The following is a 27,193-nucleotide window of genomic DNA, read 5'->3' as shown; positions in this document are numbered from 1 at the left end:
ATGTGCGACACAAAAAATGAAAGAACAGTTGATGTGTTTGTCACCATTTGCAAAAGGAAAATGCTCATTCCTGCAGGGAGTGGGCTGTGTGTTTTTGTTTGTTTGCTCATCAATAGTTTATTAATGTCTGGATAACAGTTGAAATGAGACGAAACCTCCCTTGAGACAGCACGCTAGTGAACGCGGTGCCTTCCGGTATATCAAACGCATGGAGGTGCAACTTTCAGTGGCAGGAACACACAGCTCACCTCACTGTACATTAAGTATTTAATACCTCGCTTTTCTTTTGAAATTGCTTTGCCGGCGCGGCTTGTCATGTAAATAGAATACACTATGCCGGTGTGGCATTTCCTGAGCGTTTATATGCACAGCGACCCTTTTATATGCTCTGTGTCTGCTGTAAAACATAGATTCGCATATTTCTCAATGTATTATTCAGTCTGTAGCGGCCATATGTTAGTACATAGCAACAGCCGTTGACTTCACTGGGGGTGGATGTGTTGTGTAATTGGTTTCAAGTATGTAGCGTCTTCACAAAAAGCCCTTTCTTGAGAGAGATATCTTTAGAGGCAGAGAAGAAAAAGGAAAAAACAGAGCAAGAGAGAGACAGGCAAATAATTTAAGAAATAGGTTACACTCTTTTCTCGTGTGTTGGCGGAGTCTCTCGGGTCTACGGTCGTTCGTAATCACAGAGTGTGTTTTGTTGTCAGAGCCAGCTGCTTTCTAAGATGTGCTGGATCGATAACGGCAAGGTAAAACAGCCGGTGAGGTTTGTGTGTGTGAGCGTGTGCCGCACACAAACATGCGGCGTACTGGTCTGCTTAGCCTCACTTTTGCACATTGGCCCCTCAGCACCATTAGAACCAGTGGTCGTAACTTACCGCAATGTCTTTTCACAACAGGTTGTGTCCTTAAAAACGCCAGTTCTACCGCGAATGAATCTCCTGGTGAAAATTAAAGTACAGGGGCCGGTTTTTCGCTATTTTCACAAGTTGTCCGTAATGGCTTTACAAGGTGAAAGTCTGTGGAAAATATGTTGATGGGCAATTTTACTTGGCCAGGCCATGTTTTTTTTAACACACCCGTGTCTCCTCAGTAATACTCTGGATCAATAATCACAAGGTGGCCTGATGTCGAGGGAGAGTGTGTGTTTTTCCAGCTTTTCTGAGCATCAAGTCCACATTCACCTTTTATGCCAGAGAAGTGCACTAAATTGAGCTGTTCTAACCCCACTTTAGGTCATATTGTCCTAACAGGTGGAAAGTGGCAGCCACCATGTTTTTTTCTTCATTTTTAATGCTCATTATTTCTCTTTCAGTTCACTGCATGAAGAGACTGGAGCGTCGCACTCCCTCTACGGTCATGGAGTGTGCAAGTGGCCAGGATGTGAAAGTATTTGTGACGACTTTGGACAGTTTTTGAAGTAAGTGACTATCAAGGGAGAATAAATTCAATCATATGCACTTCGAAAGTTTTATTTGGCCTAAAGCAGTAATTTGTCTGTTTGCTCTGTATGTCTCTATATAGAAACATTTTGATGCTTATTTGATCTTAGTTATTTCTTTTCCCTCCATTGACAAAATCAACAAATTATTTAATCGCAAAAGTTTTCAGAATCCAGCTCTCACACTTTTGTTGCAAATCCACAAAATGGATGGCGAATCTCCCAACAGATTTCTTCAATACACCTGTCAGCCGCTCAGAGGTGTTGCACAGAATGACCGTGCGTCTCCATGGCTTTGTGAGTGGATGATGGGTTGGAGGCGAGTGGCAGAAGCTAATGGCAACCCGCGTAGCCGCGCGGTGTTGTCATGGCGTGGCTAACGGAGTGAAATGAACTCTTCATGCTCCATCAACAATTTAGTTAATTAGCTCATTTGTAATTGGTCGGCTTTGTTGCTGGGACGTGAGTGGGGGGACATCAAAGGAGAAGGTGTTTGCGGTGCTGGAGATTGCAGGTTATCACGTTGCCACTCCGAGGAAAGAGCCTTGCCATCAAAGAATGGAGAAAAAGGTTCATTTGAATATTCTAATTAGATCCGTAATTAACTGTGAAATAATAATCTGGTGCGTTTGGTGGGTGTAAATGTCCACGTCAATTCATGTAAACGGCTTTTGAGAGTGGCGACGTTGTTCTCTTCTTTTACAAATGCTCCAGATGCAATCTAAAGAGTCCACTTTAAACAAGTCAAAAATGTAACGCCTTTGAGTGCGTTTTAAAATTAACCATTTAACTAGTTAGTTATGACTGTCAACCCAAAGACCATATTTACCTCTAAGTACAGGGTTAACTCTCCCAGTCTACCCCATTGACACTCATTTATTACGTTCATTGCTGCATAGCATACATCAGAGATCATGTGATCATTTCCCGCCAAATTCAGCTCACCGCTGTGTGCAAATCAATGGTTGAAGAGAACTAAATAAAACTGCTCTGTGTCTGACAGCCTGTGCGGTAGGACGCCGTTACAGCAATCAGCCTCCAAATCTTTGTCGAAATGGGGGCGAGACACCCTCGTTCGCTCCCGGAGCCGGAGACGCCCGTACTGTAACTTGTACATGAAAACACTCCCACAAAAGACAGTGTGATCTGAGCCGGCGAGATGCCGGGTGGCGCAGTGCCTTGGAGGAGCGATTGTCGGTGTCAAAAAGAAGCTTTTAATGTCGTTCGGAGATGCCAGTCACTGCTGTGTATCATCCAGGTACACACGCTTAAAATGGTTTACATAAAATAGGTGTCAGATTCAAATGGCACCTTTGATGGGGAAGCAGGGGGCGGAGGGATTCACCCAGCCTGCACGGGCTTGTAGCTTGCGGAGAAGAAACCAGCCACGGTTTTGTAATCTTTGTTGTGTTGCTGAGAAAGTTGTCAAGATCAGCATTTAAGCGCAGCTCTGCTTCTTTCATGCGCCGCGCACCTGGAGAGGGGTAGCCAAGAGGTGCCTGGCATGTTATATTAGCTCTGAAGTTCAAATAGACGCACATGAGCAACAAAGCACGCATCTTGCGGGTCTGATTCGGGGCAACTTATTTGGGGCTTATATGCAGGTAAACGAGGGGGCTAATGAATTCATAGCGTTCTAATGTTGTTCTGCCACGCAGGCAATTTTGTTATTGTTTAAGCTCCAGATTGCTGCCCTAGTTCCCTTATTGATTTCCTCTCACATGTTTGAGAAGAGTCAGGATGAGTGGGGAGAGAAAAATACAGACATACCCACTGGCCTGTAATAAAGATTGACACGCTGTCATCACATGCTTGCATTTGCAGTAGCATCTTTCCCATGTGGACGCAATAAGGGCTTGTGTATCTCAGTAAACAAATCCTTGCTCGTCTTAATGGGGCTTTAGCCGGGAAATGAACCTTCCTTTTTCACCTACCTAATATTTAACACTGGTGAAGCAACCTGTCGAGCTCCCACCACTTAAACTGGAGCGTCTAAACTAGGCGCTCATGAAAGCCGACAGCAAGTCGCTGGTCAGATTAATCAAGCCCATGTCCGGTTGAGGGTGATGAGTCCTTTGAAATTGCAAGTGTCGTCTGAGAATTATCAAAATGATTTGATTGGTCCGTGTTGACTGGAAAGAACGAAAGTGAGATTAAAACATATCTTTTGCAGCTAGCTTTAACTCAACTGATTTTATTCCATCTGTGGTTTTCGAATGCACTTCTCAGTCCGTTGCGTACCTGTCCGTCTGTTTCTTAGACCATCAGAGCCCTCATTCCCCATCTCAAAACAAAAATCAATATGCCTATAAAGTGACCCATAAATTACAGGCAGCTCCAGAGATGTTTGCTCAGAGCGAGCGGGCGGCCCCGTCTCATTCTCTTCTCACCTCTCTGTTTGAACTAAACCCAGCACCACAGGCTCATTAAGAGATATTGGTGACTGCATCTAACCCCCCTCCAGCCCCCTGCTTTTATCAATGCATAGTCAAACACCTACTGCCTGAATATTTCATAGCCATGCAGTAATCTGGATGTAATCACCAACGTTAACTGGCTCTCGCTAACGTTAGCACTCACAAAAGACTCTGTTGTACCATATCTTATACTGCTGGCTACTAAAAAAGGTAGTTGTGACTTTATTTCTCAGAATTGTAACTTTATAGCTCACATTTGTGACTATATGTTGCTAATTTTTTTTCTTGTAATTGTAACTTTCTATCTCACAATTGGTAATTTATGTCTCAGTTGTGACTATATCACATTTATTCTGTTAATTGTGACCACATCTTACAACTGTGACTATTTTCTCTATTTATTTATTTATTTATTTAGTTAGTTAATTAGTTAGTAACATCTTGATGGCGATAACATCACAACATTTATTTCCATCAAGAGGTGCATCAATTTTTGGTCAAGATCTTGTATTGACAATGCAAGAGGTGAGCACTCTGTAAAGTCTGCTCCAGCACATCCCAAAGACTTTCCATGAAATTAAGGTCAGGACTCAGAGTTGTCTTCTTTTCAACCATTCTTTCACAATTTGAGCCTGGTGAATCTGGGCTTTGTCATTAGGGTTTGCCTGGAATATGGCCATGGTACGTCTTCCTACATGGTTGTTTAAGAAATGAAAAGCTACACACTCCATATAGGGTTAAAAGAACCGTTGCCAAACCGTTGTCATAACTGTGCTTTTATATCTCACAATTGTGACTATTTTTAATATCTATAAAGAACCTAATATTCTAAGCTCTCCAACAATCACATTTTTATATTTTTTATTTACTCATGTAGGTGGAAATGGGCTTCCATTAGAAAAGAAGACCTCACATTTCTAAAAGAAACAAGGAAACGAGATTAAGATCTAGATGGTCGCTAATGAGAAACAGGGCGTGCAAGATAAGATGCGTTATTTAGCAAGCTACCTGTCGGGACAGCGGAACTAGCCAGTCGTGGCTTTTGAAGCAGCTGTAATTTATGACATCCACCATACATCAAGTGCGTAAGATAGCATTATGAGCATTGAAATGAAAAGGGTATTTGCAGCATTAGTTCCCTGCGAGGGACCTGATTACATGATTAATGAAATGCCCCTTTGCATGCGCATTCTGAAACAGCAATTAGGCACGGGGCCGGAGAAAGGCACCAGCTCTCCAGTCATCCTCACCATTTTTTTTCAATGCTATCTCACTCTTGATTTATAATGGAGAATATCTGAGCATTAGACCTGAAACGGTTACAATAGCAAAAGCGGGCGTGATGGAATGAAATAATTTTAAATGGGCACAGGCATAATTGAAAGGTAGCGGCGGCCATTGTGTTCTCAGATGTCCTCTGCTTTGATTGGCGTGTTTGAGGAGGATTATGAATACGTTGTTATTTTGCGTTTTGCACATAAACAATAGCTCGCGCTATGAATAGAGAATGAATAGAGAAAATGCTTAGTAGTGTTAAAACTAGCTTGGTGTGGGTGGGTGTGTGTTTGCGTGCGCGTGTGTGTGCGCAATTTAAGCTCACACTAATGCACTGGAGGTTGTACTGTAAATGATCATTGAAGGGTCTGCAAGCTAACCTATAATTACAGGAAAGAGAGTGGCAGCATTGGCATTTCACAAGCATGTCTTCTAAAAGAGCGCTTTGTGGGTTTGTCACCAATGATAATTTAGATAGAGGCTCATTACCGAACATCACAACACTTTTAAAAACCTTTTCGCCTCCGTGCGTTTGCCGGGAATAAAGGTCTATTTTAATGGTGGGCTTCTTTTGTGTCCTGCAGACAAAATCCAATCAAGGAAAACCGCCATTGACTGCTCCTGCAGTCTGAAGTGGTTTTTTTTCCAGCGTAATATTCTAATGAAAGGATGAGTAGATACATTTAATATGTCGACGGAATAATGCACTCTTCATAGGAGGTGCTTTTTAAACGTTACTCGAGTTAAATTGCATTTATTATATTTATTTCTTGATAAATGTAGAAGACAAAACCTCTGCGCGAGGCCTTTTGTACTCCAACATCCCTCATAAGCCGTTGTGTTCTGAGCGCTGCCTCTCATTCACATGACAGTCGCTCTATTGTGATGTTAAACACCGGCTTTCAACGAGCGCGGGACACACTTGTTAGACGGCGGCGGCTTGTTAAAAGCTAATGGGCTGGACGTCCTGTAATCCAGAAATCATATTCATCAACAACAGTGGTAGTTGATCAACAGCAACTGCTTATTATTAGTTGAGCTCGTGTGTGTATGTGGGGTTGGTTTTTCATCAGTTTCTCCTGTTTGCCTACAGGCACCTTAACAATGAGCACGCTCTGGACGACAGGAGTACCGCCCAGTGCCGAGTACAGATGCAGGTGGTACAACAGCTAGAGATTCAGGTACAGTAGACTCATGAACATAAACACATACACACTGTGGTATGATTACAGTTTTGACATTCTTTACTCACCCTTATGTCATTCAAACCTCTATGACTTTCTTTCTTCTGTGAAACACACAAAAAAAGTGTTTGTGTATCCATACAATAAAAGTCAGTTTGGTGCAGTGTTGGTTTGGACCCCATTGACTTTCATTGTTTCTCAGCAGAAGAAAGTAAGATGTACAGGTTTGGAAAGACATGAAGGTGAGTAAATGACAGAATTGTCATTTTTGGGTTAACTTTTACTTTAAAGACATGAACTTGCAAGGAATTCAGAACTCGTGTGATTTGTAGGCTAATTTCTTCACAAATATTGACCTCAAAACGTTTGACTAAAGCTGACAACGCTTAGCTTTACCTAGTTTGCATACTAGCTGATACTTGAAACTTAGCATTGAGTACTGAACATATTATTAGCTTTTATAACAATATAAATTGCCTGTGGTGTTTATCATTTGGATAACAACATCTGTAAACATTGGCACAACCAATTATGCGTGGGACTATCTGTTTATCTGACCAGTGACAGATAGTGGGAGTGTTCGGGAAGCCTTGTTTTTGAATTTGCTATGTATTAAATGCAGGAAATATTTAAAGCAACTTAATTTTGTCATCAAGACTTGAATGGATTGTGAAAAGTGGGTGCTCAGTACCATCATGTTGGGTTTAAAGGGATAGTTCACCCAAAAATGAAAATTATCCCATAATTTACTCACCATCAAGCCATCCTAGGTATATATGTCTTTCTTCTTTCAGTCAAACACAATCAGAGTTACATTAAAAAATATCCTGGTTCTTCCAAGCTTTATTATGGGAGTGATTGGTGCCATTATTTTTGAAGCCCAAAAAGGCGCATCCATCCATCATAAAAGTAATCCATACAGCTCCAGGGGGTTAATAAAGTCCTTTTGAAGTCTAGTTCCGGTCGAAGAGTGACCTCTAACCCGACGCATGATGTATTGAAAAACACGGAAACGCAAAGGATAGAGGAAAACAAAACACTGGTCATAAATAAGAAATCTAAAACGAGAATTTTTAAAGAGAAATGTCAGAGGAGCTTGAGTTTGTTGCTCAGCCCTATTTGTTTGAACCGCGAGAGGCGTCTACTCTCATCTAAGCTTACGCTATGCCTACGTCCTACTCCGGAACTCAGTTCTCTCGTAACTGCGGAAGGCAGTTCAGTTCAGAAGGCCTTTATTTAACCCCTTGGAGCCGTATGGATTACTTTTATGGTGGATGAATGCGCTTTTTTGGACTTCACCCCCATTTTAAAGCTTAGAAGAGCCAGGATATTTTTTATTATAACTTCGATTGTGTTTGGCTAAAAGAAGAAAGTCATATACACCTAGGATGGCTTGAGGGTGAGTAAATGATGGGATAATTTTCTTTTTTGGGTGAACTAACTCCTTAATAAAAGTAAATCATGTCAATTTTAATTTCATGTCGTCTTTAACGCACACTTGTTCAACTTTAACTGCTTTTGTTTGCTGCATAACACCAAACATTTCCAGTGCATTTCATTAATTAGCTTGTTGCCATAAAAAACTCGCAGCGAATAAACTGTAAAAATGCACAAGGGACACCTTGAGCAAATCCATCCCAACAAAGGTGAAAACCATCACAGGCCTTTATAATTGAATCATGGTTTGTGCTTATTTTCTATCCCGTCCAATTAATATGCGCGCATCTGGGCTGGACTGTGTTAATTAAATACACTTTGCACCTGAAGGAACCTCTAAAGAGAGCCACTATTTTCAGTAGCTGGAGCGTGACCTTATTAAGGTGTCACGCTGGCGAGATAATGAGAGCAGTGATTGAGGGATGCTATTACTCAGCACTGCGGCCATCTCTCCCGCCAGTTAACACTCTGTCCTTTGCCTCACACCTTCCGGTGCATCATGGGATACGCCGTATGGGTTGCGCTGGGGTTAAAATCCATCTATCTTCTGTTAATTTCAAATAAATAACCAGTTTCGCTTGCAGTGTAATTGCGGCTCGAGTTTTTTTTTTTTATGTAGATCTCGCCGTTCCCTGACGTTTATTCGCGCAAAAAGCCGCCTTGCCTTTGTAGTGTGGATTGCTTTCTGATCGTGGCGCCTCTAAGCCTCCGTGATGCCCATCTGAATGCAAGCCAAGCGTTCCCCTCAACCTTTAAAGGTTTTTACGCTCGGCGAAACCCTCCCTATTTATTTGTTGGGCTCTTGAAACAGAACGATGAATAATTCTTGTTTATATGTAAAATAACAGACGGACATCACGATTTCTCCCTTGACTTGTTCTCTTGTTCGCTGATACCACAAAGCCAGAGTGCTTACACTGTGACCAATTACAGCAGCGCTGCTGTTTTCTGTCCTTCTGGGCTTTTTTCCGTTCTTTTTTCCTTTTTTTTGTCCTCCGTCAGTGGTAATGAGGCCCGGTTCAGAGCTCGGATGGCGGCTCGCTGGCGGAGTTCAAGGCGGTGCGCCGTGCGGGCCGGTCCCTGTCACTCTCCGTGAGTTAGATTGATGATAACAGATCGCCGGGGCACTAACTGGACCTCAGAGGACCCGGGAGGAGGCAGGGAGGCGGGACCGACTGGCACTCTGTTTGCGGGACCCCTTCACCTCTCGGCAGCTGCTAGATCCAGTCCAGCCCTAACAGTGTCCACAGGACTTTGAGTAGACGACCAGGACCCTCTAATTTATGGCCTGAGTAGCTTGTTACTGTCAGAGCTTTGCTGACCTAAATTCTGCTATTGACAAAAAGATGAAGTGCTATTTGTTTTCTGTGACCTCCGAGCACCACCTTCAGCTCTCCATCACCGCACCACAAGGAATGGTTCTCTTAATCTGCCTCTCTCTCGCTCTCAGTGGTTCTCAACTGGTTTTGCTTCAGGACATCAAGTGGCCAACACAGTACAAAACTGTTTTCATCATCTGAAATTAACAAAAAATGTCCTTAAAATCTAACGTAAAAGAAAAACACTTTGCAGCAAAGTTGTATACATAAAAGAATGAATTTTCATTTCATAAACTGATCATTTAATCAGTTTAAATACATAAAATAGACAATTATTACTAATATTACTCTTGCTCTAAGATACATGTTGTTGATGCTTTGACAAGATATGTGGCTCTTGTGTCTGAACTATACTCAAGTGTATGGTTAATTGCATTTTTATTTGCATTTAACATTGTTGTTTTTCAGCTGTCCATGACCCCATCAGAAAATACTTTTTTGGGTCACGACCCACCGGTCTAGAACCACTGCTTTATGTCTGTTTCTTTGAGGCAAGCTTAAGGAAGCCTGTTCGGCCGTATGCAGGATTTATTACAAGCTCGATAACAAGATGTATTACTGTGGTAGTCTGGGGAAAATCACTCATTTCTAAAACCAGTCTGTTTTCTTTTTTTTCTCTCTCTCTCTTTTCCTCCCTCTTTCCGCTAACAGCTTTCTAAAGAACGCGAGCGTCTTCAGGCAATGATGGCACACTTGCACATGAGGCCTTCAGAGCCCAAACCATCACCAAAACCGGTGAGTGCATATTGGTACGCGTACAGTAAACAGGACTCGGCTGGTAAATGAGCTCTCTAAACACAGCTGGAGGATGAGAGGAGAATGGGATTTGTAATGCCTGCTTTCTTGGGACCCTATCAGGAAGGAGAGAGCATTAAATCATACACCCGATCGCAACCAAAAAGCAGAGCCATTACACTCTGATGGCTTTAGCACGGCAAACAACCTATTGGCCGGTAAAAAGCTATTTAGCGCCGTGACCGCAGACACACTTAAAGTAGGGGGAAGACGTTTCGTTTCAGAAAACAAACAGTTTGAAATGATAGATAGAAACTGCGAGAAGATGATCTGTAAAGAAATAACCCGTAATCTGTAAACATTCTGAGATATTGCTGTGTATTTGAAGAAAAAATTGGAGCAATATTTGAAAACGGCCCATCTGTCTTGATCCCTGTAGAACAAAAAAGTCAGATTTTCACCCAAAGATGTTCTTAACCAGTAATCAAAAGCAAAATACAAAAGACACAAGAGTGTTGTGCTGGAAATGAAAGTGTTTACAAAAGAGAGTAGGCTGTGATAAATATTATTTATCAGAATTATTTATTAGATATTCAATATTTTGCAGGGGAAAACATTGTTAGCGTGTTTTCGTTGCTTAGCAAGTAGCTAATTTCACCAGCATAATTTTTCTCATCACCTCCCACCTTATAAAGCAGATAATCACAAGACAGAATAATTATCCTGTAAATCCATCAGGAATCGACTGCTCACCTCTGTCGATTTATTATTCAGGGTTTTTTTTATTTTTTCTCGTTTCCATTCTCAGAACTCCAGCAGCACGGTGAAATCGACTCTAATAAAAAACGTTCAGCCTATAATCCACGACTGCATACGAATGAATAATATTAATGAAGTATTACATTACATAAACCGCACATGAAAGGACTGCTAATTGCATTTGATGATGAGCAATTAACGGCGAGTTCTTAAATAATCAGCGAGAGTCTGCGATTTTTTTATTTTTTTTTTTTTTGGGGCACGTTCCTTTTTGTCTTTTAGTGCAAGTGTTGGGCTCACGCGAGCGCTTCAGCGTTATCGGTTTCGCAGGTACAAAAGAAAACACGTGTATCCTCCCCACAAAAAAAGGGATGTTAGAGATAATATGGCGGTACTTTCACGCCCTCGTACGCACAGGGCCGTCAGAGAACCATCCCACACTTTTGATAAATATTAATAGTGTGAATTTATTAGCACGACAAAATGAGCACAGACAAACCCTCAACAGCTATCAGTAGCTCAACACAAGGTGCTGGTACACTGTTATACGACCCCATTTAAACTCTGAATGGCACTTCATTAAATGTTACCTTTTGGCCATGCCATGGATGGCTGAAAATCAAAGTTACCAAGGCTGCTAGTCCTGAATAATGAGGGGCTCTTTTTTCCTCAACCCCTTCCCTTCCTCTTAGCCAACCTTGAATATATATTCAGATGAGCAGCAGTAGTAAAGGGCTGATCCCTGTGTCTCATTCACTCCTGCTCAGTTAAGCTTTAATAAATTCCATTTTGCAAACACCGGATTGTATGCCTGCAAACATGTTACGCTTGTTGCCGTAACCAGGTGAGAAGAGGCAAGGAAAATCTTGTCTTAACATTTTAAATATACATGCAGCACACTCTCTATCTGTTTCCCCGCTCACTCACTCACTCACTACTGATAGGATTTATTGTGAAGTGCTTTTTAGCAGTGTTTGACAGTGTATCAAAACCTTTTTAGATGAGTACTGTGTAATTACAGGCTGATGTGGTGGTTTGGCTGCAGTGAGAAAGAGATTCAGAAGGACAATCCTTAAATCTGGTGCCGTGACCCGGCCCCTGATGAATTATACAATGTATTTTACACATCAAACTGTGTTTTTGTAAGCAGGGAGAAAGATGGAAGTACAAAAGCCCATAAATTCTGCAGAAAAACTTTATTTTGTGTCTCATATTAGAAAGCTACATTTATTAGTATAACTCGCACAATTATTGCTAACAGTAATGTTGCTTTTTTTGTAACTGTGAATTTTTTGTTGTTGTTGTTTTCAACATTTGTGGTGTATTTTAAAATTTAAACCATATATTCATTGTAGAAAAATGACAGTATGTATTTATTTATTTATTCACTTATACATTTATTTGAATAAATTGTTCACAAAAATACCCAGGAGCACCTTTTAGAAGTAAATTAATTTCACGTTGACTTTAAGACACAAGTATTTGCTCAGCATGTCACATTGTGATGTCAAAAACATAACCGTTTACCCTTTTGCTAAGACATCCCTCTGGTAGACAACACGTCTCTGTCATTAATTTCCTTTCAAGGTCTTAGTTCCAGTCGTTAGCCAGAATACAACATTCCCCTAGAGGAGTCATTGATTTTCTCACGAAGTGGTATAGCGCGTGCCACTCTCTGTGTTGGCATTATCTCATTATCATTAAGTGGAGCTGTAATTGTCTATAGAGCAGCCACGCGGTCGCCTGAGAATAGCCAGCTTGACATTTCATTGTATTTATCAACACGTGCCAAAAGCCATTGTTGATGTCCAACCGGCGGTCGTTTTCAATTCCGACAGCAACGGAATTCCGCCTGCCAATTCGCAATTAAGGCAATTTGGTTTGAATATGTAATGGTGTCATTACCATTCGAAGGAATTAACAGTGAGACTAAAGGTCAGGGTGGAATTTTCCACTCGGGTGAAGTTGGGACACAAAAAAAAGGTAGAGGAGGAAAATCCGGATAAGTGCGTATCGATAAAAACCTGACACTGTGTTTGGGTGGTACGACAGGAAGAAAGCGAGACGGATCACTAGCGAGGTACCAGGTTATGGCAGAAAGCCAGGTGATCTCCTCACTGTGTGTGTGCTTTGCATCCAGGGAGCTCTTATGGGATAGAGATGGGCCGGGATAACTCACAGCCTGATCATTAGATAATCTTTAACAGCGTGCTCTAATTAGAATTCTTATGATACAATTTCATCCTGTAATTAGTGCAGATTGGCTGCTTCCTCCTATGCTTATTAGGGGAAACACAGCTGTAGGAATGAGCCAGCACTCGTTTAAAACGTGCACTCTCTCTCTTTCTCTCTTCTACAGCTGAATCTCGTTTCCAGCGTCACCATGTCAAAGAACCTCCCGTCCGTCTCGCCCCCCAACTTACCTCAGACGCCCACCACGCCCACCGCTCCAGTCACGCCCCTTTCCCAGATGCCCCAGGTCCCCAACGTTCTCAGTCCAGCCAACGTGCCCAGCATGGGCGCCATGCGCAGACGCCACACCGACAAATACTCCATGCCCTTGTCCTCAGGTTTGTAGAAGCTTTTTTTTTTTTTTTGTGAGCTTTTTATGCAAATTAGGCAAAATCAAATCATCAATATTCAATGAATTTTAATTACAGGCAAATATAAAATAATGCAATATTCAAGAAGGCGATGCATGTAAAAACATCTTCTTGTTTGATGTTTATATTTACCGGTCTTGTGCAAGTGTTCGGAGCAGCAGGGAAGGCATGAATTATTCAAACACATACAAAATATCGACGTGGGCTCTAATTTCATGAGCGTGTTAATGTTTAAGATTTCTCCAGAGAGAGATTAATTAAAAATGTATTTAGTTGGACATGTAAAATGCTGATTTGAGGTGTCCCCCCCCCCACCCCACCCCCAAACTCCATCCGCCTCTCGTTTTAATTTGATAAAATCCTGAATGAATTCCTGGTGGAGGCGCGTTTAGCAATTATCCCAGGTGGCGACACTGTGGTTTATTTATTTATTTTTTTATTTATCTGCTGCTTCTTACTGTTTCTTTATTTATTTTTCTCCGCAGAGATCGCCCCAAACTATGAGTTTTACAAGAACGCCGACGTCAGGCCGCCATTTACTTATGCAACCCTCATCAGGCAGGTGAGTGGGAAATAAATTAGCTTTAGCCTGATTAGATTGTAATTAATTGCTGCTTGAATTAAGTCTGGGTGAGAGCGCCTCGACACACTCCAGTCTCTAACGCACCCCTTAATGGCATCTCATCGCAGGCTATCATGGAGTCAAGTGACATGCAGCTAACGCTCAACGAAATCTACAGCTGGTTCACGCGCACCTTCGCCTACTTCAGACGCAACGCCGCCACCTGGAAGGTAACGTGTTACGGAGGCCTGTGAGGGACGAGGGCCGATTAGCGGTGATCGTGCCTCTTTTTAACCTGCCTCCTGAAAAGGGCGAATTCTCTCTTTATCTCGCTCTCGCTCACTCTCTCTGTGACAAGTGAAAGAATAATTCAGCCTCTGATATCGTTTTCTAATTTGGTGCAATTAATAGCCGAGTCTTGACGGGGAGGTGTGTGCTCTGACGCGCTAATTACTAACCAGCCACTCAATCATCAGCACCTTTTGTTAGACGTGGCGTATTACTGCTTTCTCAGTGTCTCCTTTTCATTTTTTCTCCTTCCCCACCCTGCATATTATTGGTTAATTACGTTGAAAGATGGCTGTTTGCCTTGTAGACACACCGCTACATCCCTTTTCTTGTTGTTGTTGATGTCGGCCGAGGCTTGGTACACACTATAACTCATGCGGCCAGACAAAAAGCCAAGGAGAACAAGACAAATGGAGAGAGAGGTTAAGACCTGCCTGGCTCTAAAGCGCTAATGCCTCTGTCATCCAGGAAACACACTTTATTTCCCAGGACAAAAGGCCTCATTTGTATCTCTGTCCCAACAAATACATTGTCAGACAGGGATAAAGAGAAAAGGAGGATACAATAAAAACCATCCTCTATTTTTAGACAGGGTAGCGGTGCGTGTCGATAAGATACACGTCCGTTTTTTCCTTTCTATTTTAACTTAGTCCTCTCAAAGGTTTCTACAGCTCTCATCAGCATGCGAAGCATTTCCCAGCACTAGATTTAGCAAAGTGAATTAATTTGGATTTGGCTTGCTAATGATGCTGGTGTATGATTACAGCTCCACAAGGGTGTGCAATAGCTCCCCGTACAGATGCATGCTGGGCCACGACTCATTTACTGCCGGAGCGCCTGTTTCGGAGACGCTCGAATGAGCGTTTTTAGGCATTTTATGGCCACATATGCATCCTTGTTTCCAGCTCTCTTTGCTTCTGTCCTTATCAAGGAAATATTTTAATCTGGTCCCGATTGGAACAAAGAGGCAAAGCTGGGGCTTTCAGCATATTCGGGTCCCTCCTTCTACAATAGCGGAGCAGGAATTTCCATTCGGAGCCTCCCTGCTCTTTTGTGAGGGCCCGGGCAGGGCCGGCTGGTGACGGGCTTGTCATTTGATTAACAGAGAGAATTTTTAAAAAGGAATGAAAGGTGATTTAATATCTGTGCTTGGTCTCATCAGCTCAGCTTGGGGATCGAGCTCTCAGCCCCGCCAGCTTATTAGTTATAACTATATAGCATGCATAATAAAACTGCTCATTTGCTCATTAATATTAAAATTATCATATTCAGAGCCATGGGCATTAAGATCAATCAAATCCTGGGATTTTCAGGTCAGATGCGAGATCTGCTTATGAGGGTTTTTTTTATATTCCTCTCTCTCCCTTTTCTTAGAGCAAAAAACACCCGCCCCTCAAATAAAACATGAAAAAATGTAATATGAGCAAAGGTTATTATTTGGCTTCTTTGCTACATGTTTTAATTAGATTCTTTTATGGCGACATACGAGACGTGCCGTATTTCTTTATTTTTTTTTTACAATGCTTCATGATTATGAAAGTGTGTTTATGGGTCATTTTGAAAAACTAAATAAATGTCTTCTTAATTATTATAGGATGAAAAAAAACTGCTAAAGAATTTTCCATAATTTAGTTTTGTTACAACAAAAATAGTGTTCTGTGGTAGATTATACTGGGGCATAACAATTTTATTTTAGGATAGTGAAAAGGTGGCTGGGATATTATTGGTTAATATTTTCCCCACCTATGTGGTATGACAACAGAAAGCTTCAAAAATAAATAAATAAATAAATTGTATGTATGTATATATATATATATATATATATATATATATATATATATAGTTTAGAATAATATGCACTGATAAATCATGCACACTAAGACATTTATTGAAGTAAATATGCTGATTTTTAATTTCATATATGTATGTTTAACAGAACGCAGTGCGACACAACCTCAGCCTGCACAAGTGTTTTGTCCGGGTGGAGAACGTGAAGGGTGCTGTGTGGACCGTGGATGAAATGGAATATCAGAAACGCAGATCTCAGAAGATAACAGGGTACACGCAAACACAAATATAGTATAAATGTCTTTCAGATGTTGTTACAGTCAGATTAATATTAATAGTTCAACATTTGTGTTGTGTTCAGGAGCCCAACGCTGGTCAAGAACCTGCCATCCAGTCTGGGTTATGGGGCAGCTCTCAATGCCAGCTTACAGGTAACGTGTGTATGTGTGTGTGCGTGTGTGTGTGAGGTTGGCACAGAGAGTGAGAGTCTAGAAGGACACCGTGTGGTAGAGGCAGGTACCTTCTCCTCCAGCCCAGCCTCAGATTGATAGCAGCCTGTGCAAATGCGAGGGCATAATCATTAATATTTATCCAAACTGTCATAAATGATTTGGCTTCGCAGTGTCGGCCAGCGAGGTGCTCGTGGCAAAAACTTTAAAATTTAATTACTGTATATAACTTTAATGTGCAGGAGGCAAAAATGTCAGGAGTCTTTTTTTTTTTTCTTTGACTGTTTTGAGGTAAAGTTTTGGATGGTTTCATTATCATGTGGATGCTTGGGCTTTCTTTATTCGCTGTTCATTTCAGGCCTGTCTTGTAAGGTGAAGAGAATGTTTTTGCAACTTCGAAACTTTCCCGTTTGTTTTTCTTCCTGCCACTTTGTGGCAGTTCTCATCTGTTTTATCATACGGAGAGACTGATTCTTCAGCAATAATTCGGAAGTAACTCAATAAAAAAAAAAAGAGGAGATAATCTTGAACAAGCTGGAAGCCGTGCGCTATGACGTGCCGCCTGCTGAAAAAGCTTGAAAATGCTTGAGTGTAACTATTCCCTCTCTCTCTTTCTCTCATAGGCTGCGTTGGCGGAGACCTCTTTGCCGTTGCTGGGTAATCCAGGCTTGATGAATAGCGCGTCAGGTATGATGGGGGCGAGTCCTCCAGGACTGATGAGCGGCAGCCCGACCGGCCTATTACAGGGCACCACGCACGAAGATCTCAACGGCACACTAGATCACCTGGACACTAACGGACACAGCAGTCCCGGATACTCCCCGCAGACCCAACTGTGAGTTCACACATGCATTTATACATAAAAAGCACATCTGAATTTATTTAGAAAATATTCAGTAGGATGTAATGGGCAGGGCTTGATTTTATCCCACAAGATTTGCTTAGATTATGAAAAATAGACTTATTTTATTGGCTAACAGTGCTTGTTTTTTTAATCAGCTGAAAAGAAAAACGACATAAAAATGATGTAAAATTATAAAAATAAAATGTGCAAAAAAAAAAAGGCCAGAGACATTTAAAAAAAAAAAAAAAGTACAATTATGTTTTGTATTTAAGATTATTATAAAAAATAAAAATATTATTTGTAATAAAATATTAAAAAAATATATTTTGTTCTTTCAGATCTGGATTTTTAGCACTGAACTTGAAGTGGTAAGAATATTTGCATTGTTACTAAATTCCATTTAAATTTCGTATGCTCAAAAAAAAAAAATCATCTAGACCTGAGGTTAAGTGTACATTTGGTTCTTGAATTACAGCTCTTACCTATAAATAGGTAAGAAGTGAAAGGCTGCCATAATTATAGATTCCCTTGTAATTACCCCACCGTCCACATCGCAGAGGTTTAGATGTTATATTTTATGCAAGACTGTTCCTATTAATATTTAGAAGCTAACTATATCATTAATTACTTTAAAATCTTTGCCTTTCCATCTTTTTTAATGGCTCACAGAGAGAGAGGGAGAGAGAGAGAGAGAACAGGCTGATGAAAGATTAATGCGGTGCCGGTCGGAGGAATGGTGATATAGAACATGTGCTCGCCCTAATCAGTGATGTCACTCATGCTGGATGGCTGTGTTTACCGAGCCAAAGATAGTAGCACGAGCGTTAAGGGCAGCGGGAAGTGTGTCGCACGCCGCCAGACTCGCGCACACACACATTTGAGTTTCATGCGTTTTCAGTTGCTAATGCTAATCCACGACCCTATTAGCTAAAAAAACACACCGCACGCTCTAAGAATGTGTGTTAATAGGAGTGTGTTTGATTCAGAAGTGGGACAGTAGTGTGAAGTGGGCCAAATCTGAGATCCAGACAGAATCCCTGTGTATTCACTCCCTCAGGTTATTTAACTTTTAATAATGGACAGTTAAGTCTGGTGTTTTTAGACCCCTCTTTTTCTTTTGCTCTTTCTGCCGTCTATGCGTCTTTTATATTTTCTCTCTCTCTGGCAGAAGCGTTAAGACATAAATACTCAATAAAGGTGAAATCTCTCTTACATGACCTGTACATGCCCAAAATGGAAGAAGTATGTTTTGCGAGTGGCTGTTTCTGGGCTGTATTTAATAATGAAGTAGCTAAAGAGGACAACACATCCGCATTTTGTCTCCGGAGAAATGGAACAATTAGACTAACCTTTCTCTGAACATGTTGCATTAATGGCATCAGACCAGATAACCACGTGTGTACACATACAGTACTGGTCATTTACTATTTTTAATGTTTTTTAAAGTTATCCTCATCAAATACAGAAAAAAACAGTAATATTGTGAAATATTATTACAATTTAAAATAATGGTTTTCTATTTTAATATATTTTAAAACATAATTTATTTTTGTGTGTGGCAAAGCTGAATTTTTGTCAGCTATTACTCCATTCTTCAGTGTCATATGATCCTTCAGAAATTATTCTAATTTGATTATTTGATACTCTGTTATCATCAATGTTGGAAACAGTTGTGCTGCTTAATATTTTTGGAACCTGTGATTTCAGGATTCATTGATGAATAATAAGTCAAAAAGAACAGCATTTATTCAAAATATAAATATTTTCGAACGATAAAAGTCTTTACTATCACTTTTTATCAATTTAACACACCCTTGCTGAATAAAAGTCTTAATTTCTTTAAAAAAAAAAAAAATACTGACCCCAAACTTTTGAACGCTAGTGTATATTGTTACAGAAGATTTCTGAAAATTCAGCATTGCATCACAAAAATAAATTATATTTTAAAGTATATTAAAATAGAAAACCATTATTTTAAATTGTAATAACATTTCACAATAATACTGTTTTTTGCTGTATTTTTGATCAAATAAATGCAGCATAAGAGACTTCTTTCAAAGACTTTAAAAATAGTGTTTCCAAGTTTTTGACCAGTACTGTGTATGATTTTTGTCATATATTGTTCAGAGTAGAACAATTTTAAGAGGTTTTTTAAGAGCTTTAAGCAAAATACAATATGATAATCTGACAGTTTCTTCAATATAAAATAAAAATTGATTTATTAATGCACATTTATCCAGAGAATTCAGCATTTTTACTCATTGTTTATCCAGTTTCACTCACTCCATGGAAGTAAAATGGGTTGCAAACTGCTCATTTACCCTCATTTTTTAAGAGATGATGTGCAGTCATTTAAAAAAAGCAAGTTTTGTGTCCAAAAAAAACTCCTAATTTTTTAATGTTATTCATAATATAAATAAATACAAATATTTAATCACTATTTGCTGTGACCGACCAATCAGAATCAAGCATTCCAGAGAACCATGTAATACAACTTGTTAAACCAACATGTTCGCACAAAATAGTGGTGTTTGCCGTAATCTCTGATCATTTCGGTTGAGGGAAGTGTCTTACTCAAGCGCTGTGCCAGTGTCTACACACACACAGACTGGCACAGACTCCGGCTCCAGATTTTCTCATGCCAGCCTCTCATTAAACACTAAATGTCTCATCCTGACATCTTAATACAGTGGAGAAGGGACGGCGAGGACTAATCATTTCTCTTTTCCTCTCTCCTTCCTCCTCCGACCTCACAAGCATGCCGCTGATTTATAATTAATGCAAATGAAAGCTGTAAGCCATGCTTCTTCACATTAGGAGTAAAGGCCTGTGTCGAGCTTAATGGCCAGTGGAACGTCGGACCGACCGGGATCATTTGTCTCGCTGTAATATCTTTAAGTATATCTGTTTGTTATTGTACGATAAATGTGGTCAGCGGAACATTAGGTGAGCACTGATGGTCAACGGTGTCTTTTGTAGCCTCATCAAACATGACAAAATTGATGTTTACTAACATTTTAGCTTCATATTATGGCTGTAAGAGCAGTAAAATGTTTTTTTTTTATGGCAAAAATTACAACATTTGCAAGTGAAGATACTAATGAGAGATTGGCATGATGGGATATTCTCACCTAAATTAACACTGTTTGAAGACCAAATATTGATTGTGTATACTGCATATAAGTATGTATCAGTTTGTTATTGTACAATAAATGCGACGGACAAAACATTACCCCATTTTTTGATGACAAAATAGATGTTTCTTAACATTGTAGCATCATTATTATGACTACGATGGCGGGAATAAACATATTTACAACTATTTACATAAATGGAAAAAGTTGCAAAAATTATACACAATAAAGAAATTTGCATAAAACTCTGGCAAAGAATGTAAAACTATGAGAAAGCCCTTTAGTGACTGTCGACAACGTCTTTTATAGCCCTGTTTTTTGTATTGATGACAAAATAGATGTTAACATTATAGATTCATTGGTATGGCTGTATATCAGTGTATATCAGTTTGTTATCGTACCATAAATGTGGCGGACAGAAAGTTACACTTTTTTAATTGCAAAATATATGTTTATGAACACTGTAGGATCATTATTATGGCTGAGATTACATAAAAGTACAACAAAGTTGTAAAATTATGAGAAAGAACTTCCCAGCAACGTCTTTTATAGCACCATTTTGTTACAATGACAAAATAGATGTTTACAAATGTTTTTATGGCTAATTTGGCAGTATAATGAATGGGAATTACGATAAGGAATTCTATAAAATTATGAAAATTATATAAAACTTTCAAATTAGTAAAACGAAAAAGAACTATAGTAATGGCCGATGGTGCTTGAGTATCTACCCAAGATTACACTGTGTGACAACCAGACGCTATTGTGCTTGAATTAATTGCTTTAATAAAGGAGGGAGAACTTTTTAATTCGCATTCGCAGGTATTTCTTGAGGGTGTGAAATATATCACTGTGGTGGTCCGGCAGAGTCGCTCCATTTCTCTCCAGCGCACGTAGCCGAGTACAGGAGACAGAAACATCCTGGCGCTTCCACATCTGAATATTAATCTATTTTGCTATAAATATTAAAGTAATCTGTACCTTTTAAAATTCTTTTCATATTCAAAGTTCCCTGTGCTATTGATGAGCGTGACCCAGGAGAGAGCAGCCAGACACGGCCTAATACAGAGACTAGTTGATAAGGATTTCTCTCTTTCTCTCTCTCTCTCTCTCTCTCTCCAGTCCAGCGGGATTTCCTGATGCATCCGACGTGTCAGAAATAATTAGGTTTTGTCAGATTTATCATGGTAGCACAAACCTCTCTCCCTGCCAAGGGCCCGAGATCATGTTAAGCCTTGTTTGTGTATGACAGAGTTATTATTCTTGTTAGTAACCTCACTTCCGCCCTCTCTTCGGCATCTCGCCGCTCCTCGCCAAACCGCTTCGTGTTTTTTTTCTTTTTACCCTCCTCCCTACATTTATTGACAGTCGGTAAAGATATTCATCCATTTGGAGTTAAAAACATGGATCATGGTGTCCGAGGCAACTGGCAGTCTGAAGTTGATTAATGGTGGAGTCTAGCTGCAGGTTGTCTCCTCACTTGAGAAGTGCCACCACGGCCCCTGCATATTAACGAAGGCCTGCACTTTCTATTAACAAGATAAAAAAAAAAAAAAAAAAAAAAAAAGCTCTACTCTATCCCACCCACCCAACAAACCCCCCCTCTTTGCTCCAGGGGCGAGAGGATGAGAAATTCTCCATTATTTATAATGGGGCTGCAGCTACTTCTTTTTTCCCTTTTAAATAGCAGGTGCCATCAGTAAACTTCTCAGCGGCGAGCATATTTTACTGTCAACGCTTTCGCGTTTCCACACGCGCTTCATTAATCGGGGTTTAATTGCTGTTAACGCTTTTTTGCGACTTTGAAAACATGAACATCTTGAGCTAAGGGTGTCTCCAGTGCCATGTTTGAATGTGTGTCAGCGACGTGTACCTAATGTTTATTTTGCGTTGGTGACGAGTTATGATTTTTACACTTTTATTTCAACACAGTTTTGTACTTAGATCTTAAGGTTGCATTTCTATTGACAATGCTTACCGGTACTTATTTTGACATCTTCCTGGAATACTTGATTGTGATTGGCCAATCACTGCATTTTGAAGAACTATGCTAGTTGTCTCTTCCCTTCTCATATAACAAAATCATTTGAACTCTAATCAAATGTAATGTACATTTATTTATTTATTTAGTAAATAATAAGTGGAATTATGTGCAGTTAGATGGTCATTATCACAAAATAAATCTCTTAAATGGTCATATGTGACCCTGGACCAAAAAAACAGTCATAAGTCGCACAGGTGTATTTGTATCTCGGCCAAATATTGTCCTATCCTAACAAACCATACATCAATGGAAATACATCAATATTTATTCAGCTTTCAGATGATGTATAAATCTCAATTTAAAAAAAAAAAAGACCCTTATGACTGGTTTTGTGGTCCAGGGTCACATATAAGATCATTATCACCATTGGGATCTGTAAAAAAATAAATAAATAAATAAATAAATAAATAATACCTTTATTCAGAAAAGACATTAAATTGATATAAAGTGACTGTAAAGACTTTCATAATGTTACAAAAAAAGATACATATTTCAACTAAATGCTTTTCTTTTGATCTGTCTATTCATCAAAAAATCCTAAAAAAATTGATCATGGTTTCCATAAAAAAAAATTAAAAAGATGTTACCAACAAGTTTTTTCAGCACTAATTCAGCAATTTAGAATGATTTCTGAAGGATCACGTGAGAAATTATGCTGAAAATTCAGCTTTGCATCACGTGAATAAATTGCTTTTTAAAATATTTGAAAAACAAATAGAAACTTTATTTTAAATTGTAATATTTTACAGTATTACTGTTTTTACTGTACTTTTGTTCAAATAACTACAGCCTTGGTGAGCGTAAGAGACTGTCTTACATGAGAAAAGATCTTTTGAATGAATATTTGACCAGAACTTCCTCTAAATTTTGATCATCTGTTGTTTACGCAGGCCTCCAATTCACGTCAAGGAGGAGCCACTGAACATGGACGACGAAGACTGTCCGATGTCATTGGTGACCACAGCCAATCACAGTCCTGAGCTGGATGATGACCGGGAGCTTGAGGAGGGCAACCTATCGGAGGATCTGGAATGACTATTTTGCCCCACCCCTCCGCCGTGGCTCTGCCCCTTTCAGGCTCCGCCCTTCAACTAATCCACAACCACCGCAAAAGCAAAAAGACTGAACGCAGGAGGCGGGAGTATTTATTTAGCATGCATCTGGAGACTGGCCCGAAGAAAATCTATACCGCAGATCTTTAGGGACCACAGATGGACAGACATGAGACGTCTGCTTTTTAAAAACAAACATAAAAGGAAGAACAAAAGGACAAGACTTCATTCGAATCAGCTTGGCCACCTCACACAACGAACACGAGGCTCATGGACCGAAAAAGACAGAAGTGAAACGGGAGCGAGTCCGTTCTGTAGAAAGCCAACGGCCACATATACTGCCAAAAAAAGAAGTTTTAAGTTTGTGAATATCCAAGCCACAGTAGTCGTCGGTGTTAGATGCAATTGCTGGTTCAATTCAAGTTGTTGCTCTGTTATTTTTTGCACATGAGTAGTATCAGAAATTAGTGTCACTGCCTGTATGTCGAGAAAAATTTTAAAAACAAGAAAAAAAGCTGTTTTTTTTGTTGTTGTTGTTGTTGTTAAGTTTTCTTCATCGTTGCCGTTTTGTTCCTCCCGCGACTTAGCTTATGTTCATTTCAAGTCATGTTTGCGCCACCACCAACTGTAAATGGCATTTCTTAAAGTCACGTCAATAACACAACCGTGGTATCAAGACTGTTGCAGCCATCCAAAAACAAGTACACAAAAAAAAGTAGGTCTCGAGTCTCACTAGCTCTGTTTCTGCTGAAAACGTGAAATGTGATTCAGTTGCAACTCGCACCATGCTGAGAGGAAAAACATGAAAGAAAAAGATGCATTTCTGCATATTCTTCTAGTCTCTTTACCTCCTTGTTCTAAAGCTTTGTCTACCTGCAAAGAGTCACAGGCAACAGCTAGAAACCAAAGCCAACACTATCAACGGCCAATAGCTTAGACAGAAGCCGCCAGACTCTTTGGTCAGACTTCTGTGACTTTAACTAGTACAAAGAGAAGCTTTTTTTCCACTAACTACCTTCGAATAACCTCTGGGATTGTCTCCTTTAGCCCTGTACAAAGATAAAGTGATTTTGATGTAATTTGATCGACAGACAGAGCTCTCGCTCTGGCCTCGTGATGTCGGTCGACCCCGTTCGCGAATGAAACGGGAAGACCTCGATTCAACTACCGTCATGAGGTCCGGGTAGAGCAAGAGAGCAGCTATAAATGGATCATGACCAAAATAACCATTTGTGGAAGTGCAGAAAAAAAAAAAAAAAGTGTTTGTTTTTTTTTTAAATTTACTTTTGTATTCCTTTTTTTATTATTATTATTTGCGTAAGCCATCTTGTCATCGTTTTTACTAGTGAAATGTACTGTTCATTGTGACTGTCCAGCGTGTCATGTCTTATATCCGTCAATTTCTTCAGAGCCGAAACCGAAAAATATAATAACCAAACTTTAAGATATCTAGTGAAGCCAAAAAAGTCATGATTTCAAGTCGATATGAAATGATGTGGCTTGGTTATATTGTAAAAGCAAATAACAGAGCCATGACAGGAAGAGGACGAATCCTTTTCCTGCTGACGTTTGCTTTGCTCCATTGATTCAGACTCATTGTATAATTCATGGCTATATAGACACAGCTAGTGTTGGATCATGGGAAGGTTTGTGGTTAGACCATGTATGGTGTATAAGTAGCAACCAGTTATTTGAGGCGAAACAAGAAGTGATCGCTGACTTTTATTTGAAAGTTGCTGATGTCATCGAGGAAAAGCGGTTGTTGCTTTAAAGTTTGTTTGTTTTTTCAGTCAAACCAAAGTTATACAGATTTCTGCCTCTTCTTATACAGCAGATGGAGATGAAAATAACGCAAAGCCTGTTTCCTTTTCTTCTTTCGTTTTCTTTGATTGTTCTCTAATGCAGAAAACCCATTTGAAACGGATAACTGCTTTGTGTTGTAACCGATAATGTCAAAGTTTGTATCTGTCTGTGTGAAACATACTGTGCAGTTGTTCCCGTTTCGTGCCAAACCGAGGGGTTGGCTGCTAGTTTAGCACACACACACGCACACACACACACACACACATGCATAAAAACACACACTCACACACTAATAAGACAGCGGAGCTGGATCCAGGAACAAAGCGTATCCCTTATCCTTTGCTGGAGTCAGCAAATTGACTTGAAGATGACATTCATAATAATTTTATGGCACCAAATATAAGGACACAGCGTCTTTGAATAAGAAGATACAAAAAGGGTTCTCCCACTTATCCAAAAAAGGCTTCTACCTCTTCACAACACGAAAAAATGGCAGATTGCACGAGTCGTTAGAACGCCACCGACACATTTTCCGCCTAATTCACGCAGGACGTTGCCAAAAGCGCCAGTTTACATTCCCAAAGGCAGATGTGGAAGGTTTGCATTGAACTAGTTTGTCCTCAGACATTTGTAGAATGAATATGTAAAAATACCTGTAAGGGGATATTGTGTTATTAAAAAATGCATGTCTAAATTCATTTGGTGGACTGGAAATAAGAATTAATTACCACATATAATAATAAACGTCAGGATGATGATGTTGATGGACTAAGTGCATAAAGTGTGCATACCTCAGCTATACTGTTTCCGGGGGAGGAGGATGATGATGATGGACAAAAGAAACTCTCAGCCACAGAATGCATATTACCTGTAGAGTTTGCATGGGTTTTGTAAAAACATTTAAAAAAATGTCTAAAATAGTTGCTTGCACATAATACCAGAAGAACCTCCAGATCGGCAATCTCCTCCAATAGATTTTAGGATTGTCTGGGTTTTTTTCTGGGATGATTTTGTCTGTATTTTGATAATTGTGCATATTATGTAAAAAGATACAAAAAAAAAAATGTTGGTGGACCCATGAATTTACCAGACATTTTTTTCTAAGCTAAAAAGATCAGTGTTTTTTTTTTTTTTTTTCTGAATTTCATGAATTTTTACTGTTCTCTCATTGCTTGCTAAGAATAGCAAACCTGCTTTTCCTGCATCTGCGTTGCGTAGCTGTAAGGCTTTTCCTAATGTGTGTATTTATTGCTTGTACCTCTGTGCATACGTTCTGAAGCATTACGTCTGGCAGTTGAGTCATGTATCCTTTCTAATAACTATCATTCTCTGGGAATATGATCCCCTATGTATACAGTAAATTGGGACTGTAGCAAAAAAAACATGTTTATGTAATTGGTGAATACCTTTTGGTTGTTTTTGCCTTTTCGTTTGGTTTCGTTTCCTTCGAATCGAGACTCCTTTTTGATACTTTTCATTACCGTGTACTGTGTCCATATGTTACGGATTTCTGCGAGAGTAGAGGTCACGATTGAGAACTGTAACGGCCGTTATTATTTTCTGTATTCATGGCTTTTCACTGCTGAATAAAATAAAGGACCAAAACTAGGATTTGAAAAGCAACTGTCTACCTCCAACATCAGGGAGTTCTTACTTTTTTTTGTACACATATATCTTTTATTCTACAAAGACGCAGCCTGTGGAAATGGGGCTGCATTATGCTTTTATGCAACGTGGAGGAATTTGTCGCAGGAACTCAAAAACAGCTCTGAAAAGAGAGGCGGGGAAAAAGAAAAACAATAAAACTTTAATAGCAGACTTACACGGCTTTGTTCCGGCTCCCGGCACCTCGAGTGTTGTTTAGATGAGGCGAGAGGCGCCGCCCGTGCAGCCAGAGGTGCGCGTAATGGACACGGCCCATGTTCTTCATCCTCGGCTTTGATCTGAGGAGAGCGTGGCCCAGCACAGCTTACTTGAAAAGGCTATTTGGGACGCA

The 27,193-nt window shown here is 39.9% G+C and overlaps 1 protein-coding gene across 10 annotated transcripts in view; it reads left to right on the top strand.

The window, feature by feature from the left end:
* foxp2 (forkhead box P2) overlaps nucleotides 1-26,820 on the top strand; it is a 108,119-nt gene extending 81,299 nt beyond the window's left edge. For 8 of the 10 annotated variants that reach the window (XM_051891313.1, XM_051891317.1, XM_051891321.1 and 5 more), the window contains 11 exons: nucleotides 1,319-1,423; nucleotides 6,230-6,317; nucleotides 9,788-9,871; nucleotides 12,990-13,200; nucleotides 13,719-13,795; nucleotides 13,924-14,025; nucleotides 16,020-16,141; nucleotides 16,233-16,302; nucleotides 16,944-17,155; nucleotides 17,503-17,532; nucleotides 23,233-26,820. In XM_051891313.1, coding sequence (XP_051747273.1) covers nucleotides 1,319-1,423; nucleotides 6,230-6,317; nucleotides 9,788-9,871; nucleotides 12,990-13,200; nucleotides 13,719-13,795; nucleotides 13,924-14,025; nucleotides 16,020-16,141; nucleotides 16,233-16,302; nucleotides 16,944-17,155; nucleotides 17,503-17,532; nucleotides 23,233-23,377 — 1,246 coding nt within the window. In that variant the 3' untranslated portion in view covers nucleotides 23,378-26,820. The remainder of the gene's footprint in view (nucleotides 1-1,318; nucleotides 1,424-6,229; nucleotides 6,318-9,787; nucleotides 9,872-12,989; nucleotides 13,201-13,718; nucleotides 13,796-13,923; nucleotides 14,026-16,019; nucleotides 16,142-16,232; nucleotides 16,303-16,943; nucleotides 17,156-17,502; nucleotides 17,533-23,232) is intronic. The other 2 variants (XM_051891320.1, XM_051891319.1) reach the window with 1 other exon arrangement.
* Nucleotides 26,821-27,193: the final 373 nt, after the last annotated feature.

This window comes from Ctenopharyngodon idella, chromosome 4 (genome assembly GCF_019924925.1).
Source record: "Ctenopharyngodon idella isolate HZGC_01 chromosome 4, HZGC01, whole genome shotgun sequence".
Lineage (NCBI taxonomy): Eukaryota > Metazoa > Chordata > Actinopteri > Cypriniformes > Xenocyprididae > Ctenopharyngodon > Ctenopharyngodon idella.
Note: the sequence above shows the minus strand (reverse complement) of the source record. Positions and strands in the feature narration are given on the sequence as shown.